The following is a 15079-nucleotide window of genomic DNA, read 5'->3' as shown; positions in this document are numbered from 1 at the left end:
AAGAACGAGGGCTTCAAATTTAAACCCTCTACTTAATGGGCCTACAATTATAATAGGCCGGCCCAAATTCAACGCCCGATGCCCGATGGAGAGAGAAAAAGGGGGGAAAAGTCGTCTTGTTCATTCCGTCGGCGAGGTGCCGAATTGCAAACCCTAGGTCGGAATTGCTCTTCGGGAGCGGATCGAGGACGAGAATTCGCCATTAATGTCGAAGGATTCAACGTCGAGCTCGTCGGCCACGTACTCTGCGGCGGCGGCGCCATATTTTCCGGTGCCATTCCACTTGCAGAAGGTCGAGGCTGCCGGAAGTTCGCAGTTTCCGCCGTCTTACGCTGCGCCTCCAGTCAAGATCCCGCCGGCGGCGCCCGTTTACGCCCCTGCTTATCCTTCTTCGGCTTCCTCGGCCCCCGGAGTCTACGCTCTGCCGCAGTTTCAGCAGGTGATCTTTCTTTGTTCTTCCTTTTTCTTTGATTCAGCTGCTTCTTTCGCAATGACGCAATTCGAGGGCTCGAAATCTTGCGCGATTATTAATTTTTGGAGGTTTAATGCTTGAAAATGGTGTTTTTTTCTCAGTTTGCTTCGATTATTGGTGATTTTTTTTTGGATTTTTCCGTGGCTTCGGTGATGGTGGTGTTTGCTTGTGTTATTTCATCAATGGCGCAGTTCCCTGTTTGGTCAATGGAAAATTATAACCATCGAGAGGAGTGTTATGTTCTATGTGATAATTCTGAATTGCTGCATTCAATTCTGTCATTTGATGACTCTTATGAAAATGATCAGTTTCCTGGTATTGGGCTTTAAGTAGTGGTAGTGTGCCGATTATCGGTGACCCTTCGGAAATTTTTTTGGTTTTCATGTCCTCAATAATGTTGTTTTCTAGTCTGATGGTATCAATGACACATTCCTGTAAGATTAATAGAGAATAACAACTGTAGAAAGGAGTCTTACATTTTTTTTTTTGAAGAAAGAAGTGTTACATTCTGAATGACAATTTGGTTGATATTCAAAATTTTACTGTATGGTACAAAAGTTACTGGGTTTCAATAATTATCAGCCATCATGTATTTAACTAGTCGCACACAGAAGATCCTCTATAGGTGGCAAGGTTAATTAGAGTTTCACCTTCTTCAGGATGTTTTTCTCAATTGTGTGCCTGTGCATCAGCTCTTTTTTTCTTGTTTTTATATTTTATTTTTTATTCAAGCCCTGGTAATCGTGAACTCCACTCTAAAATGTCATTCCTCCCATTCGCCTATAAATTATATATAAATGTGATTGAGATTCAAATTCTCCACTCCTTAAAAGTTGCTCCTTTTTTCAGAGAATACTTCACTTGATTGTATCATCATATCCGCTTGGAAAATGAAGAAAAATTGTCTTGACCTTTTCATAGAAGCTATCTACGCATTCACCAAAACAAACTACAGAAACCATCATAAATCATTCTCCTCATTTTTTTTTTTTTTAAATCTATCCTAAGAGCTATGGCTATAGTTGGTCGAGCTATATGTCAATATGCAGGCAATAGGATTTCCTATCATAATCTCATTTTTCATGCTTAAAAGTTCCTCTTACCGGTTACTCTTGTAAATTATAACATAGATTACATTCTATCATTCCTGCATATTTTCATTCTATTTCTAGCAACTAAATTTTCATTGTGCTAATTATTTGTAATCATCATTTACTCTCCACAGACTTACTCTCCACCAACGTTTCCTTGTCCTAACTAAATGCGATCATCATTTGCTTTGCTCAGACTTTGAATTTTCCATTTTGGTGTTAATTATCTGAGATTATGAGACCTTTTTACACCCAGGCACAGCAATTATTCCAAAGAGATGCGCAGACCATCACGCCGGAAGCGTTAGAGAGCGTTAAAGCTGCATTGGCGAGCAGTGATGTCGATCACAAAACCGACACGAAGAAGAGAGCAGTGCCACGTAAGGCCGCCGGTCAAACTTGGGAGGACCCCACCTTGTCCGAATGGCCAGAAAGTAAGATCTCCATAGAACCTTACTACATTTTGAATTAATTAATCCCTGGTAGGCACCTGCAGTCGTCATCGTCGTCTGTCGTTGGATGACATCAACAAGGACGATGACGGTCAACGCTATGTATGATGTTGTCGGACGTCGTAGATGGCTTTCTCGATGACGAGAACAAGTCGACAATGACTCTGTTGTCAGATGATAAGTTCTCCAGCAAGAGGCAATTGGTGAGGCTCTCCTGGGAGTTATAATCAATGGAGAAAGGAAAGGTTGTGACCTCTCCATTTTCCACGATGACGATTGTCGGCGCCTATTGACGAGGACGCCATCGTCGTGATTTCGTCGTTGGTCCATCGGCAGCATCGATATCGTCAGGCGCCGTCGCCGTCGTCCTGCAGACGTGACAATCGTAAATTCCTGGGAAGTTTCTGATTATCTTATTTGCAGATGACTTTCGTCTGTTTTGCGGGGACCTGGGGAACGAAGTCAACGACGATGTTCTCTCCAAGGCCTTCTCCAGATTCCCGTCTTTCAACATGGCCAAGGTGAGTCAACTATATTATATCTGTTCTTTCTTGGTCAACGGTAGGGGTACGTCAACGTTGACTTTTCCAGGTGGTGAGAGACAAGAGGACAGGGAAAACCCGGGGCTACGGATTTGTGAGCTTCTGCAACCCCGCCGATCTCGCCGCGGCATTGAAAGAAATGAACGGTCGGTTTTGCTTCAATTTTCTTTTCCCAGGGGGTTTTCTGAAAATTTCTGGGCGTTGACTTATCCGTTGACTGATTCCAGGGAAGTACGTGGGCAATCGCCCGATTAAGCTCCGGAAGAGCACTTGGAAGGAGAGAACGGACGTAGAAGCCCTGGAGAGGCAAAAGGTAATAAATAATAATCATTCTCTTAATTTTTTTTAAAAATTTCGGGGTAGTTAAATAACTTTCTCTCTTTTTTCTTATGATTTTATCAAGAATCACACCCAGAGGAAGTTGAAGCAGACGAGAAAGGGCATCCTGCACAGGTAGGCGGCACTAGAAAATTGTTGACTTTTTGGAAGAAAATTGTTGTAAATTGGTCTACCGGAACAAGAAAATGATGTATTTCATGCATCTCTGGAATTTCATAAGTTGAGATTGTTACTACACGACAAGGGCATATTGGCAATAATAAAACATGGGAGGGGGTAATTGCATAGTCAACGGGAATAAAAATGAATGGGTGGGCAAACATACGAGGAACAAACGGAATCGGTGCCCAATAGGGTGGGTAAGCCAAAGAAATACGCATGGCGATTGTGATTGCGTGGGGAGACTAGGCGGAAGCGGCGGCGGCGGCATCCCAGACGGTCTTCTGGATGACGAGGACGAGCTCGTCGGCAGCGAGGTCGGCGTTGGCAGCGGAGTCAACAGCGGCAACAAGGCGCCAACGCAGGGCTTTGAGGCGGCGCTTGACAAAGTCAATGGCCGGTCGCCTGTCGCGGAAGAGCGCGAATCCGGTGGGCCGGAGGATTCGGTCCATCTCCAGCAGCAGGTCCTCGGGGCTGCACCCCTTCTTCCCGACCTCCGTCACCACCTCCCAGGCATGCAGCAGATCATACGTCCTCGGATACGTCGAGTACGCCTCGCACCTGCATCCACCCCTCTATCTTAGAGAGAGAAACAGAGCCAGGCACTTGTTTCATTGAGAAACATAGAGAGAGAGAGAAGGCTGACCAATCGTGAACAGAGCCGATGAGGCCGCGGTCGTAGATGACGGGAAGGTAGTGCTCCTGGTCCTCGGGGATGACATTCATCACCCACACGTCCTTGTCGTGGAGGGCGGCGGCGAAGGACCCGAGATGGGCTCGCATGTCCATGACGTTCCTCAGAGTGTTGGGACCAATCTTAGAGTCCAACAGCTCCCAGTATTTCCCCACCCTCCTCCGCCATAGTTCCTGCGCATACACGCATGTCATCAATCTCCATGGTGAGAGAAGATTCAGATTCATGTTACAAAGTCAATTCAGATGCCATGGCCCACCATGTCCCTCTCGAACGTCTCCCCGTTGATGCCCAGACTGGCGAGGCGAGGGGGTGGGGTGGTCAACCTCTCCGGCCATGGAGCTAGCCCCCTGCCCTTGTCCCTGTTTTGCTCTGCAATCAAAGCTTATGATCACAACCATGCTGATAATAAGCCCCGAAGTTAAGCGTGCTAGGAAAGCATAACTCCAAAGTTAAGCATGCTCGGGAACTATAGAAAGTAACTCCAGAGTTAAGCATACACTTGGGAAGCATAAGATCTTTTAAGTTAACGCATGCTTGGGCCAGAGTTAGTGTTTGTCCGACCGATATCCGTCTGATATCCAGTATCAGACAACTGATATCCGGTATCCAGAAAAAACCGGGACGGTGTCTGATATCGGATATCGGATGATATCCGTCCGTCAGGCGTATAAGGACATCGAAGATGGATATTGGAGGGTAAGGACGATCCGGATATCGATATCCGGTATCAACAGAGAAAATTATATTATTCATCACCTTCAATGATTTATATAAATCCAACGGCATAAGTTTTTGATATGTAATCAACCTCGGTTAATATATACAGTGCAAAATTTTTATTTTCTTCCATATGAGATAACAGGATTCGCAGTGCACATTAAAATTCGAATCCTGTTATCCCATATGGAAGAAAAAAAAAGGTCTACCTGTATATATCAAACGTGTCACTTAATAGATAAAAAGCTCCCAACTACCCTGTTCCGCAAGTTGATTTGTCTAACCGCTCATCAATAATGATTAAATTATATTTTTATGCAACCCCTCTAAGTTGGATATCGGAATCCAATATCCAACGCCGATATCCGATATCGTCATCCTCCCCGCGAGACGGAGGCGGATGATGACATCGAGACGGATACCGATATTGAGTATCGGCACTGTATCCGGATATCCGATATCATTGTCCGATATCCGGATATCGGAAAAAACAGATACCAAAAATCTGATTTTCGGTATCCAGTACAATATCCGTCCTGATACCGTAATCCGGTATCGGGATGGGCGAACAATAGCCAGAGTAAAGAAAAGGCACTTACGGGCAGAGTAGGGGGTGAGGCAGGGCTGCATGGGCACGCCCCAAATGGCGTCAGGGTCGTCGTCAGACTTGCAAAGGGGAGGCTGCGTGCCGGGGGGCCGTTCCATGTAGCAGTCATTGGTCAGGGGCTTGACCCAGATGACCGTCTGGTTTTTCTTGGCTGCAATCTTCCAGCACATTCTCTCCACGAGCGCGCTCATCTCTCGCCAAATCCTGAGATCCTCCTCGTCCTGGGCATACGCTTCCGGGGACGAGTAGGCAAAGTAACCGCCCGGCCTGAGCAGTCGGTCCAGCTCGAGCAGGAGAATTCCATCCCTCTGCAGCCAGTCGATTCGGCAACGGGAGCAATGGGCGAGCTCAAACGAGCGGCTGGGGTAGGGAAGCCTCTTTGTGCCCAGGACTCCAAGGTAGGCAGGGATTCCCCTCTCGAGGGCGAATTGGATCTGGTTCTGGTGTACATCATTCGGGGCCAGAGACATGGCGATGATGTCCGAGGAAAGGAGATACCCGCCGAAGCTTGCCACGCCGCACCCCACATCAAGGACTGTCCTGATTCTCCCTTGGTTGTTCAGATTATCATCCGTGAAGTTGAGCATCTGAATAATATCAAATATCAAACATCAAAGTTGGCTTCTTTCTGAGAAGAAAAAGAAAATAAAAGTATTTGAAAGAAGTTCAACTTACATTGGCAAGGGCCGCAATGTACTTGTCAGCGCCATAGTGGAAATGAGTGCCTCCTCCAGGGAATTCAATTTTATCTCCTTTGACAATCATCCAATTTTGGTCAGACTTCTCGTGCGCAAGGTGGGTATGGGGGATATTAGCTTTCCAGACTTGGTCCCGGCTTTTTGGCCATTTAACAGGGATCTGTCAAGAAATGGAAACAAAATTGTAAACGTTGATGAAAACCAGAATATTATTAAAGACTATGAAATTAGAGAGAGAACCATAATAAAACTAGGACCTTGTATCCGAGAGGTGGGGGTATCAAACAATTAAACCTCCTCTCAGGAAGAGGACAATGCCTCTCATAATGCTCCATCAGAGACAAATCAAGCTTTAACCGCATCTGAGTAATGAGATTTCTATCAAGACAAGGAATCAACTCAGAGTGGCGATCATGGCAGACCTGAAATTACCATCAATATACCCAATCAGTAAACTATAATCGGGTTGTAAAAATAGAAAACAGCGGTGGAGGGAGCGAGAGAAATACTCACTGGGTAGCTTTTGGGAATGACGCCACCGTCACTTTCATCTTGTACAAAAGGAGATTCCTCTTGTCTGCTAAGATGTTCAGTTTCCTCTTCGTTTCCCCAGCCTAATGCACGGATGGACTTTGTACCATATTCAAAAGAATACCCACCAGTATTCTCATGGTTCCCAAAGAAACCGTAGTTGTAGAGAATAAAGATAATAATTCCCCCGAAAATGCACAAGGAAACCACCAACTTCTTCTTCTGGGTCCCATCGCCTTTTACCTTTGATTTGTCCATGGAAAACTCTTCTGCGTTCCCTTCTATTAAATAAAAGAATATTGCAAGTATTAGATACAAGGACAAAGAGCCTTTCACTATAAGATACGTATAAAATAAAGGTAAATACAAAATAAAGTTAAGGTCAGACAATGCCTTTCTACTAAATCCAAGAGTCCTGAATGAAATCTGTTACGGACTGCGTAGGCTCGTCATGTGTTAGTACTCCACTGTTGTGAAGGTAATCGAACAACTTCCTCGACCGTCGATTATAGAAGAGGGAAGCTAACAAACACCTGGACGCCGATGCGAGATAGAGACCATACATTAATTCGCAGGAAATTATATTCGATTGATCAGAAACTGATCAAATAATTCTACATTTTATCTGATAATAATCTTTAGACAAAATATTTTTTCGAATCGTACACCCACCATCAACTATTTTGTTGGAGAAACGACGAAGACAACGGATTCTTTGCCAAAATAGCGCAAAGGCGAAAACAAGAGGCCAATAGATGAAAATCACCCAACCCCGCAGACGAGAAACTTCTCCGCGAATGAAAACAACGTAGATAAATGAAAAACGAAAAGTAAAAAGTTAAAAACAAGCCGCATCTGAGGCAGTAATTCAGAAAACAAGGAACGCAAAATTATATTCAAAGCTCAACACCAAGTGAAATCCAATTTTTCTAGAACGACACCACAATCCGAATCTACGAAAGTCGCCCCCAGCGTTGCTCCTATAGAATTACCAAATCCAAGAAGATAAACGAGTAGTAGACGAAACCACTGTCACAAACAGAGCCAGATTCCGCCCGCGGCGGAGTCGAACTGGATCCGTTCAAACGAGCAAACGCGAGATCCGAAGCCGCCGACTCGAAATCACTCACTCCCGCAGCTCGAAATCGGAACAACAAAACAAGCGAAAAAAGCGAAGAAATGAAACAAACATTGAAAAATGAACGGATTGAGGACAAACCTGGCGATGTCGGCGCCGATCGAGATAGCAGAAATGTTGAATCTGAGGAACGAGATTGGGGCAACCTTGCCAATCTGGCGCAGATCTGAGTTTAAATAGAAGAATACGAAGATACAAAGCTGGGATGAGGAGAGATGAACCGTCTCTCACTTCTATCGGGCACGGGCTAGAGAGAGATAATCGTCCGGGTTTATAAATCTACTATAAAATATAAATATTATATTTTTGGGTTAGAATGTAATTATGACTACACTCAGCACCGACCAGGGCTACCACCTATAATTTTGTCGGCAGACCAACCCCACTACTGCCCTTAGAAATCTCGTCCGTCAGATTTGAATCGTACGGCTGGAAATATTCTGGATTAAAATGTTCATTCGAGCAGGAAATATTCATAAAGGGTTGAGAGTATATCTTGACCGCCAGGAAGTAGTGTTCATTCGTCCGATATCAGATGATGTTATCGGGACGGATGCTGAACCAGATCTCAGAAATGGGCTATCTGATTTTTGTCTATACGAATATATGGGTACCGGATAACACCATCGGATATCCGCTGCTACATCACCGATATTCGATAATGTTATCAGTCCCGATATCAACAACCTTCCTCGTCTCAAAGGTTGAACGACGCTATCGGATATCGATGCCTGATATCGGTTTTATTTATATTCGAGATATGAATATAAAAAAAAAAATTTACAATAAATTATCGTGTGTAACGTTATCTGATACCGTTTATAATGTTATCGGGAGCCGTATATAATATTAGTTTAAGCATTTTTTTCATATCTTAAAGGTTTGTAATTATTATTTTGCTAATTAATTAGAACTTGGTCAGGCCCAAAACAAAATGGGTCAGGTTGCTCTCACCGCGGGGCCTAATATGAGCCCTTGATACATTCAGTGATTACAGTGGGTTGAGTGCAACGTTTTTTAATAGCATTAAAATGGTCCAAGATATTTATACTACTATAAATTTAACATTTTTCCATATATTCAATTTTGATATCTAGCACTGACTGACATCTGCAACGTCTGGACGTGTACGATATCCATCCTGACATCCGGTATCGAATGGATATTTGATATATATATGATATCCTGCATCATGTATCAAAAACCGCAAACCATAGATATTGGATATACATTAACCGATGTCGGATATCAGATGAACAAACCCTACCATGAAGGCTCCTTGACTGACGAATGACAGTAAGAGACAGACAGGAGGGTGGTAAATGGAGTTCATAGTCCACACCAAAACTTCATCCATTCAGGTTTTTGTTGCAAATATTTTTTTTAAAATTCGCAGAAACATAATGCAGGGTATGATCATCCCGAGGGTCGTGCTAGTAGACCAAACCCAAAAGTGAAATGGCCCCACCAACTGGGGTTCAGTCTTTGCAAGAGTTAGTGCCGTGGAGAGAGCATAAATATTTAAATACACACAAACCCTATCCACCGACGTTTACAACGCACAGTAAAGAGATATAATTGTGATACCAAGACAGGTTGATGATGAGTCATCATGAGCCAGTGGCTGATTGGTGCTCCTCCGAAGTCAGTGTTGTGTGGATGAGGCACTATCTACACTCTTGTCGAGTCAGTGGCTGATTGCCGCTCTTGTCGAGTACTATCATGGAACGTTGTGTGCAGCACAAATCTAAGAACAAACTAAGGATGGAATGTGGAGGGACGATGACTCAATCACCATTGGTGCTCATGGTCATTGTTATGCCCAATGATGATAGCAACTCATTGTCACACCACTGATGATGATGATGACTTGTCAGTCATCGTCGACACCAGTCAACCATTATCGCTGACGATCACGATGATGACTCATCAACCCAAAGGAGATAGTTTGAAATCAAATAGCATGGCTTATGACTAACAAGCTGGCATCGACGTCACGTGATAGTATGAAATCAAAGGGGCATTCCATGGGCTGTGAACTAAGTTGAAGGAAAATCTCACCAAAAAATTCAGCAAGATCAACCAGGTGGCTCCCACACTAGATACTTGGCAACCAATACATATATATATATGCCCGTTGTGGTATAACAATGCACTGGGCCAAAAAATGTGGAACCTTTGTGAGAAAATGATCACACAGAGGAGAAGCATGATGGTGAGATGACAAGTGTTATTGTCATTTGTGCAATAAAGGATTTAAAACTTGAACAAAATGTGCAAAATCACTTATTAATTGGATTTATTTTTGGCATCTTTTTTGTGTATTATTCTCTTTGATGCTTCAATGTAAATGGCATGTAACTCAGTCTTATGTTTTGTTCAATATTCATTCAAAAAAATATTCATATAATACACTTGTGATAGCTATCAGAAGCCAAATATTATATATGCAATGATTTGTGAGTAATGATGATATCATAACACGATAATTATTTGTATTTCACCTTTTGCTATAAATATTATTATTGATAGGATATTTGAGAAAGACATCAAAATATACGTATAAAATAACATTATCTAGTCCCGCTCATGTGAATGGCCAATCCCATAGCCATTAATTAGTGTACATATACAAATGATAAATAGTGATTTCCATGGAAAGAGTTTATTGAACTGATCCATATGAATCTAGGATGGTATTAGGTTTATTCATGTCACGGCTATGTAAGTTGTTTGTCATAATACACGAATTACATCTTGTGCATGGATGATAACTTTTTGAGTGTGTGCATATGAATTAACAAGGGATTTTAGACATCTCAAATTTGATGCAACCAAAAGTTTACAAAGATAATTGTGTGGTCAAGATGGGATCGTCCACCCTTTGTAAAGGAGGAGACTACTCAAACAAGATGATGTGATAAAGTCCTTCGCCAAGGAACCATAAATATTAAAGAAGTAGTTCTCTGATGATTGCTCGACGTATTATTATTAACTGGGATGGTTGATTAGGATTTGGTAGTTGTCCATACCCTAAGTGAAATCAATCCATGATAAATTAATGGACAGATTAGACACCATTAGTTAATCATGTTAATCATGTTAGATAATAAAAATTTATTGGGATATTGGAGTTACTAAATAGTGTGTGACCTCTTGCCTAACTGTTGTACCCTCTGCGCACATCCACAATGATATCTAATGATGGCACGAGGATCACTAATACTCCATGCATTACCACCTCCGCGGGACACGATCACACAATGGGTGCATGCGGCCTTCTTCGGGAGCTGCACCACTGCCACCTTTGTATCTTTTTCTCTTTTGCATCATGGGAGTAGGCGAGTAGGGTCCAGGGTGTAATTGGGACATTTACACTCGCTCCACACATATAAAAGCTTATAAACACTTCACTTAATAAAAAAATCCTCCATGGGTGGCGTCCATGGCACTGCTGGTTCGGTCTACGGGCACAACCCTTGGGTTGGCCGTACCAGCACCATGTTTTTTGCCAGTAAAAAAAACTAGTATATGAGCCTAGAGGGTGAGTAAAAAAAACTCATACGACATCATGAGGTATATTTCAAGTACATGGTTTTTATGAAATATTCCCATCAAGTATAAATAGGACAGGGCCAAAAATGTAATCATCCATGAGGTCTCTTGATCACCATCCTCATTTTCCCTTCTCTCTTTGGATGCCCTCCCATACCATTATGGCTAGAACAATGAGGAGATCATTTCAGAGTTAGTTGTGGCACTTATGGTGTAAAAGAGGAGGAGAGTAGAAGTACCAGGGACTGCAGTTACATGCCTAGAGGGCAGACATTTGAACAACTCAAAGAGACTCAATAAATGAATTGCTTGATTGTGGATTTGACTCCATGCAAAGAGGATTAAATTATTGTTTTTTCCTTGTTTTTGTGTTAATGGGCTGTTATAATTCCATTTCAATTTCCTTTGGATGAATCATCTTTTAAACATTGATCAAAGCCACCAAAACTCAATATATCATGCACCAACAATATAGAGATGATGAACTTCATGGCAGACACCTTGAAAATTCAGAAACCCTATTCATGACAAACCCAATTCATGCATCATGCACATCTTGAACTTTATTCTCCGATGTGGATTGACAAGAATATGATGTGTAATGTTTGATTGACAAGCAGCTAATTTTTTTGTCTGTTGATCCACTCGGTCTGCTGTATTGTTGTTACCAATTCTTCATGAGCCCTTTCATCCGCAAAGAAAGAATGCCTCTTCCAATTAAGCTCAGGGTCGGCTTTTATAGTAATGACCAGATCCTCACACAAATTTTCAACATAAGGTGGTCATAATTTGAATGGAACCAGCCCAGAGTTCTTAAACACTATGAGCTAGACGTCATCAGGGACGTCGTATGGTTGGGTATCGAGACGATGCTCTGATACCAAGTTGATGTCGGACATTGTCGGAGACGTCATCCGAAAGGGTATCAAGACGATGCTCAGATACCTAGATGATGTCGGACGTCGTCAACGATGTCGTTCGACGGGTAAATCCCTAAGGGAATGAAACTACGTGATGCAAAGAACCCTAGGCGGAGGTATGTGTAGGCCCCGACTTGTGGGGTTTTGTCGAGCTCTGAGCTTCGGGGTGGACGAGCAGTGACAGTGATGGTGACCTTATGACCCTCATCGAAGTGATGATGGCAACTTTGGCGTCGAACAGAATAATTCCATTGGCGCTCGTACGTAACGGACGGGCTCGACCTGCACCAAAGAACTCGCTCAATTCGTAGTTTTCACAAGATAATCTCTCAGCTATTTTTAACCCAAGCGTGGTGGAGTGCAGCCCATAGTATACTGAAAGACGTAATGTAACTAACAAACAAGGGGAACAAACGTACCTCGTCGGTAGTGTCGTTCGTCGTCAGTGTCTCGTCAGTGCACGGGCTGGTGCGGGCAGGTAGGCTGAGGTGTGCCATTGATGGGCACGGCTTAGCTCGACTAGTGGCGGTGTCACAACGTTGGCTGAGCAGCGCGATGGGCACTATGACTCAAGTGGTCGTCGTCCGAGCAGGTATTGCGTGCAGCACAAACAACCACTTGTCCCATTCGTCAAAGCAGTAAACTGGTGGTGCTGGCACTGTGGGGCTGGATCGCCGATTGTCAACGCCGCTGGACTCAACCGCGACCCCAGTTGGCGCTATACCTGGTGAGAGGGGTCGCAGGTAGAGCCAAACAACGTCCAAGATGGCGCTCGTATGGGCGTGCAAGCCCCGAGTAGCTTCTAGTCTTGGTCGGTCGTTGGCCTGGTGGACCAATTTGAGGGCAGCACATGTCATACCAAATGGCGTCCTGAGCGAAACTCTGGCAGCAGCTCAAACCCGCGGGCTTCCAATCCTGATCGAAGGCACGTTGTGTGCAAGTCAGCGATCGCGGGGCCGTCGGGTGTTGATCCCGTTGACCAGTTCCCGGGCAGCGCGGGTCGTATCGAATGGTGTTCAGAGCATCGTCCATGCGGGGTTTCAACGCCGCGCGGGCCAGACAGATGCATGCCGCGTTGACCTGGTCGCGGGCAGCGCTAGTCGACGGCCGCGAGTGCACCGCACCCTGCGAGAGCATAAAACAGCGGCTTCGACCAAACCCGGTGAAGATGCGGCGCTGGTGACTCAAGCTCGGGTGGGGTACTGGGGAAAAGAGCCAGGCGAAAGGCTGGGGTCTCCAAGAGGCGCCCACGTGCTTGCTCTCTTCCCTTCTACCTTCTCCCTTCCTCTTCCTCTTCTCCTCCTCTCCCCTCCTCTTCTTCTTCTGGTGAGACCAAGATTTCACAAACTTTCAATATTGATAAACGTGTTCTGCGGGGCTAGGGCTTGATCGTGCCCCTTATATAGGGGCACGTTGGCCCTTACTAAGGGCAGGGGAACGCTTAATAAGGGAACTTACTAAGGGGCGGGGGGGTCTTATACATTAGACCTCTCTCTAGCACAAAAGTATAACATACATCCAACATGTATTTGACGATGCAAAATGACACCAGATGCGACGTCACGAACACGAAGACGACACGACGAACATGGACATGACGGACATGAACACAAGAAAGTGATAAAACGACGAAGGTGATATGAAATAAAAAATGCGGGAGAGAAACAGACGTGCTTTCACCCGGGCTATGTAAACCCGGGGGTCTTCACTGACACCTTGGCGTGCCGATCGGTCTGGATGCAAACCGGCGGGGCTGTCGATGATGACGATGGTGACTCGAAAGACGTCTCTGGTGGAGTGATTGGCGCGCTCCATCACACTGTATATACAGAATTATATCTATATTTCCACATTCAAACATGATCATTTTTCGTTCCAATGTAATTCCATGTAACTGAAGCTGAACATTTGTGCAAAGTCCTGAGATTAATCTGTAGGAACCATAAGCAAGCACCACTATGATTTGGTGATATGGTGTGATAGGTATACCCTGATGGAAATATATGTGGCCGGCAAGCCAATCACACATTCCACATCTCGTTCCATATTCATTAATAGAACATATTCATTATAGTGCACGTGTGATGCGTATAATGAAGTCCATGAATACATGATCGGACTTAGTGAATTATGATGAGATCGTAATGCGGAGATCACTAGTCTTTAAGCATGTGTTCTAAACATTCCTATTCGAAGGATACGATAGAAGGACATTGAAGTATCCGGATAGAATAACACTATCTAGCCTCACTCATATGATGAGTATGGCCGGTCCCGTAGCCATTAGTGTGGCGACACTAAGGATAGATAGTGGGTGCTCTTTAGTGGAAAGAGTTCACTGAATTGATCTGTACGAATCCCTGAATGGTATTGTACCAAACTTTCAATCAGGTTGATTCACGTTACAGTTGTGTAAGTGGTCCTTAGACCTGAGACACCAAAGACGTCTTGTGGACGGACGGTTGTACTTTGGCTATGGCCAACGAGTGTTTAATCATGGGATTCTAAAGGTCTTAGTTCGGGTGCATCAAGAAGTACACAAAGGCGATTGAGTGGTCAAGATGGGATCGTCCACCCTCGGTATAAGAGGTGAAAGCTCAAGGAAGATGATGCAACGAAGTCCTTGGCCAAGGCAGTGAAATATCAGAGAAGAGTTCTCCGATGATTTCCGAATGCATCAGTACTAACTCGGATGACCGATTAGGGTTTGACAGTTGACCATACCCTAAGTCGTTCAAGGAGCGTCAAGTGGATGAGGGATTATACATACACCGTAACTAACGATGAACAGGTTCCATGAGTGAGTCGATACACACTCCTTTGTATCTTCTAGGACACGAGGTGTAGCTTGGCACCCACGTGTCGGAGTCTCGACCTATCGATTGGGTTAAATCAATCCGATGTTAATTAATCTATATGATGATATAGTTAATTAATTTGTAAGGCCAATAAAGGTTATTGGGCCGCTGGAGTCATTAACTAGAGTGATACATGGGCCTAGAGGGTCACACGCAAATGGTCTTTTGGATGTTGGAAGATATACTTAAGTTTTGGGGGGTTTTATGAAAAATACCCACTTAGTATAAATAGGGGAAGGTCCTGAACGAAATTCACCCAGGCCAGAATTGTTCAGGGGCCTTTCCCCTTCTTCTCCACTCTCC

At 44.1% G+C, this 15079-nt stretch overlaps 2 protein-coding genes across 3 annotated transcripts; one reads left to right on the top strand and one right to left on the bottom strand.

Moving 5' to 3' along the window:
* Nucleotides 1-112: 112 nt before the first annotated feature.
* On the top strand, nucleotides 113-3133 carry LOC144710708 (RNA-binding (RRM/RBD/RNP motifs) family protein). The gene is made up of 6 exons (XM_078584539.1): nucleotides 113-439; nucleotides 1820-1997; nucleotides 2439-2536; nucleotides 2607-2703; nucleotides 2785-2870; nucleotides 2961-3133. The coding sequence occupies exons 1-6, from the start codon at nucleotides 206-208 to the stop codon at nucleotides 3012-3014; spliced, it is 747 nt and encodes a 248-aa protein (XP_078440665.1). The 5' UTR covers nucleotides 113-205; the 3' UTR covers nucleotides 3015-3133.
* Nucleotides 3067-7694, bottom strand: LOC144710707 (putative methyltransferase PMT3). Of its 2 annotated transcripts, XM_078584537.1 has the most exons (9): nucleotides 7525-7693; nucleotides 6699-6838; nucleotides 6288-6586; nucleotides 6032-6196; nucleotides 5752-5934; nucleotides 5069-5663; nucleotides 4009-4121; nucleotides 3702-3922; nucleotides 3067-3616 (listed from the first exon to the last, which is right to left on the bottom strand). In XM_078584537.1, exons 3-9 carry the CDS (start codon nucleotides 6561-6563, stop codon nucleotides 3301-3303), a joined length of 1869 nt encoding a protein of 622 aa, XP_078440663.1. In that variant the 5' UTR covers nucleotides 6564-6586; nucleotides 6699-6838; nucleotides 7525-7693; the 3' UTR covers nucleotides 3067-3300. The 2 variants fall into 2 exon arrangements, with proteins under 2 accessions (XP_078440663.1, XP_078440664.1); XM_078584538.1 differs by lacking the exon at nucleotides 6699-6838 and having other exon boundaries at nucleotides 7525-7694.
* Nucleotides 7695-15079: the final 7385 nt, after the last annotated feature.

Source organism: Wolffia australiana, chromosome 12 (genome assembly GCF_029677425.1).
Source record: "Wolffia australiana isolate 7733 chromosome 12, ASM2967742v1".
NCBI classification, from domain to species: domain Eukaryota; kingdom Viridiplantae; phylum Streptophyta; class Magnoliopsida; order Alismatales; family Araceae; genus Wolffia; species Wolffia australiana.
This window is presented reverse-complemented; position numbering and strand designations above follow the sequence as displayed.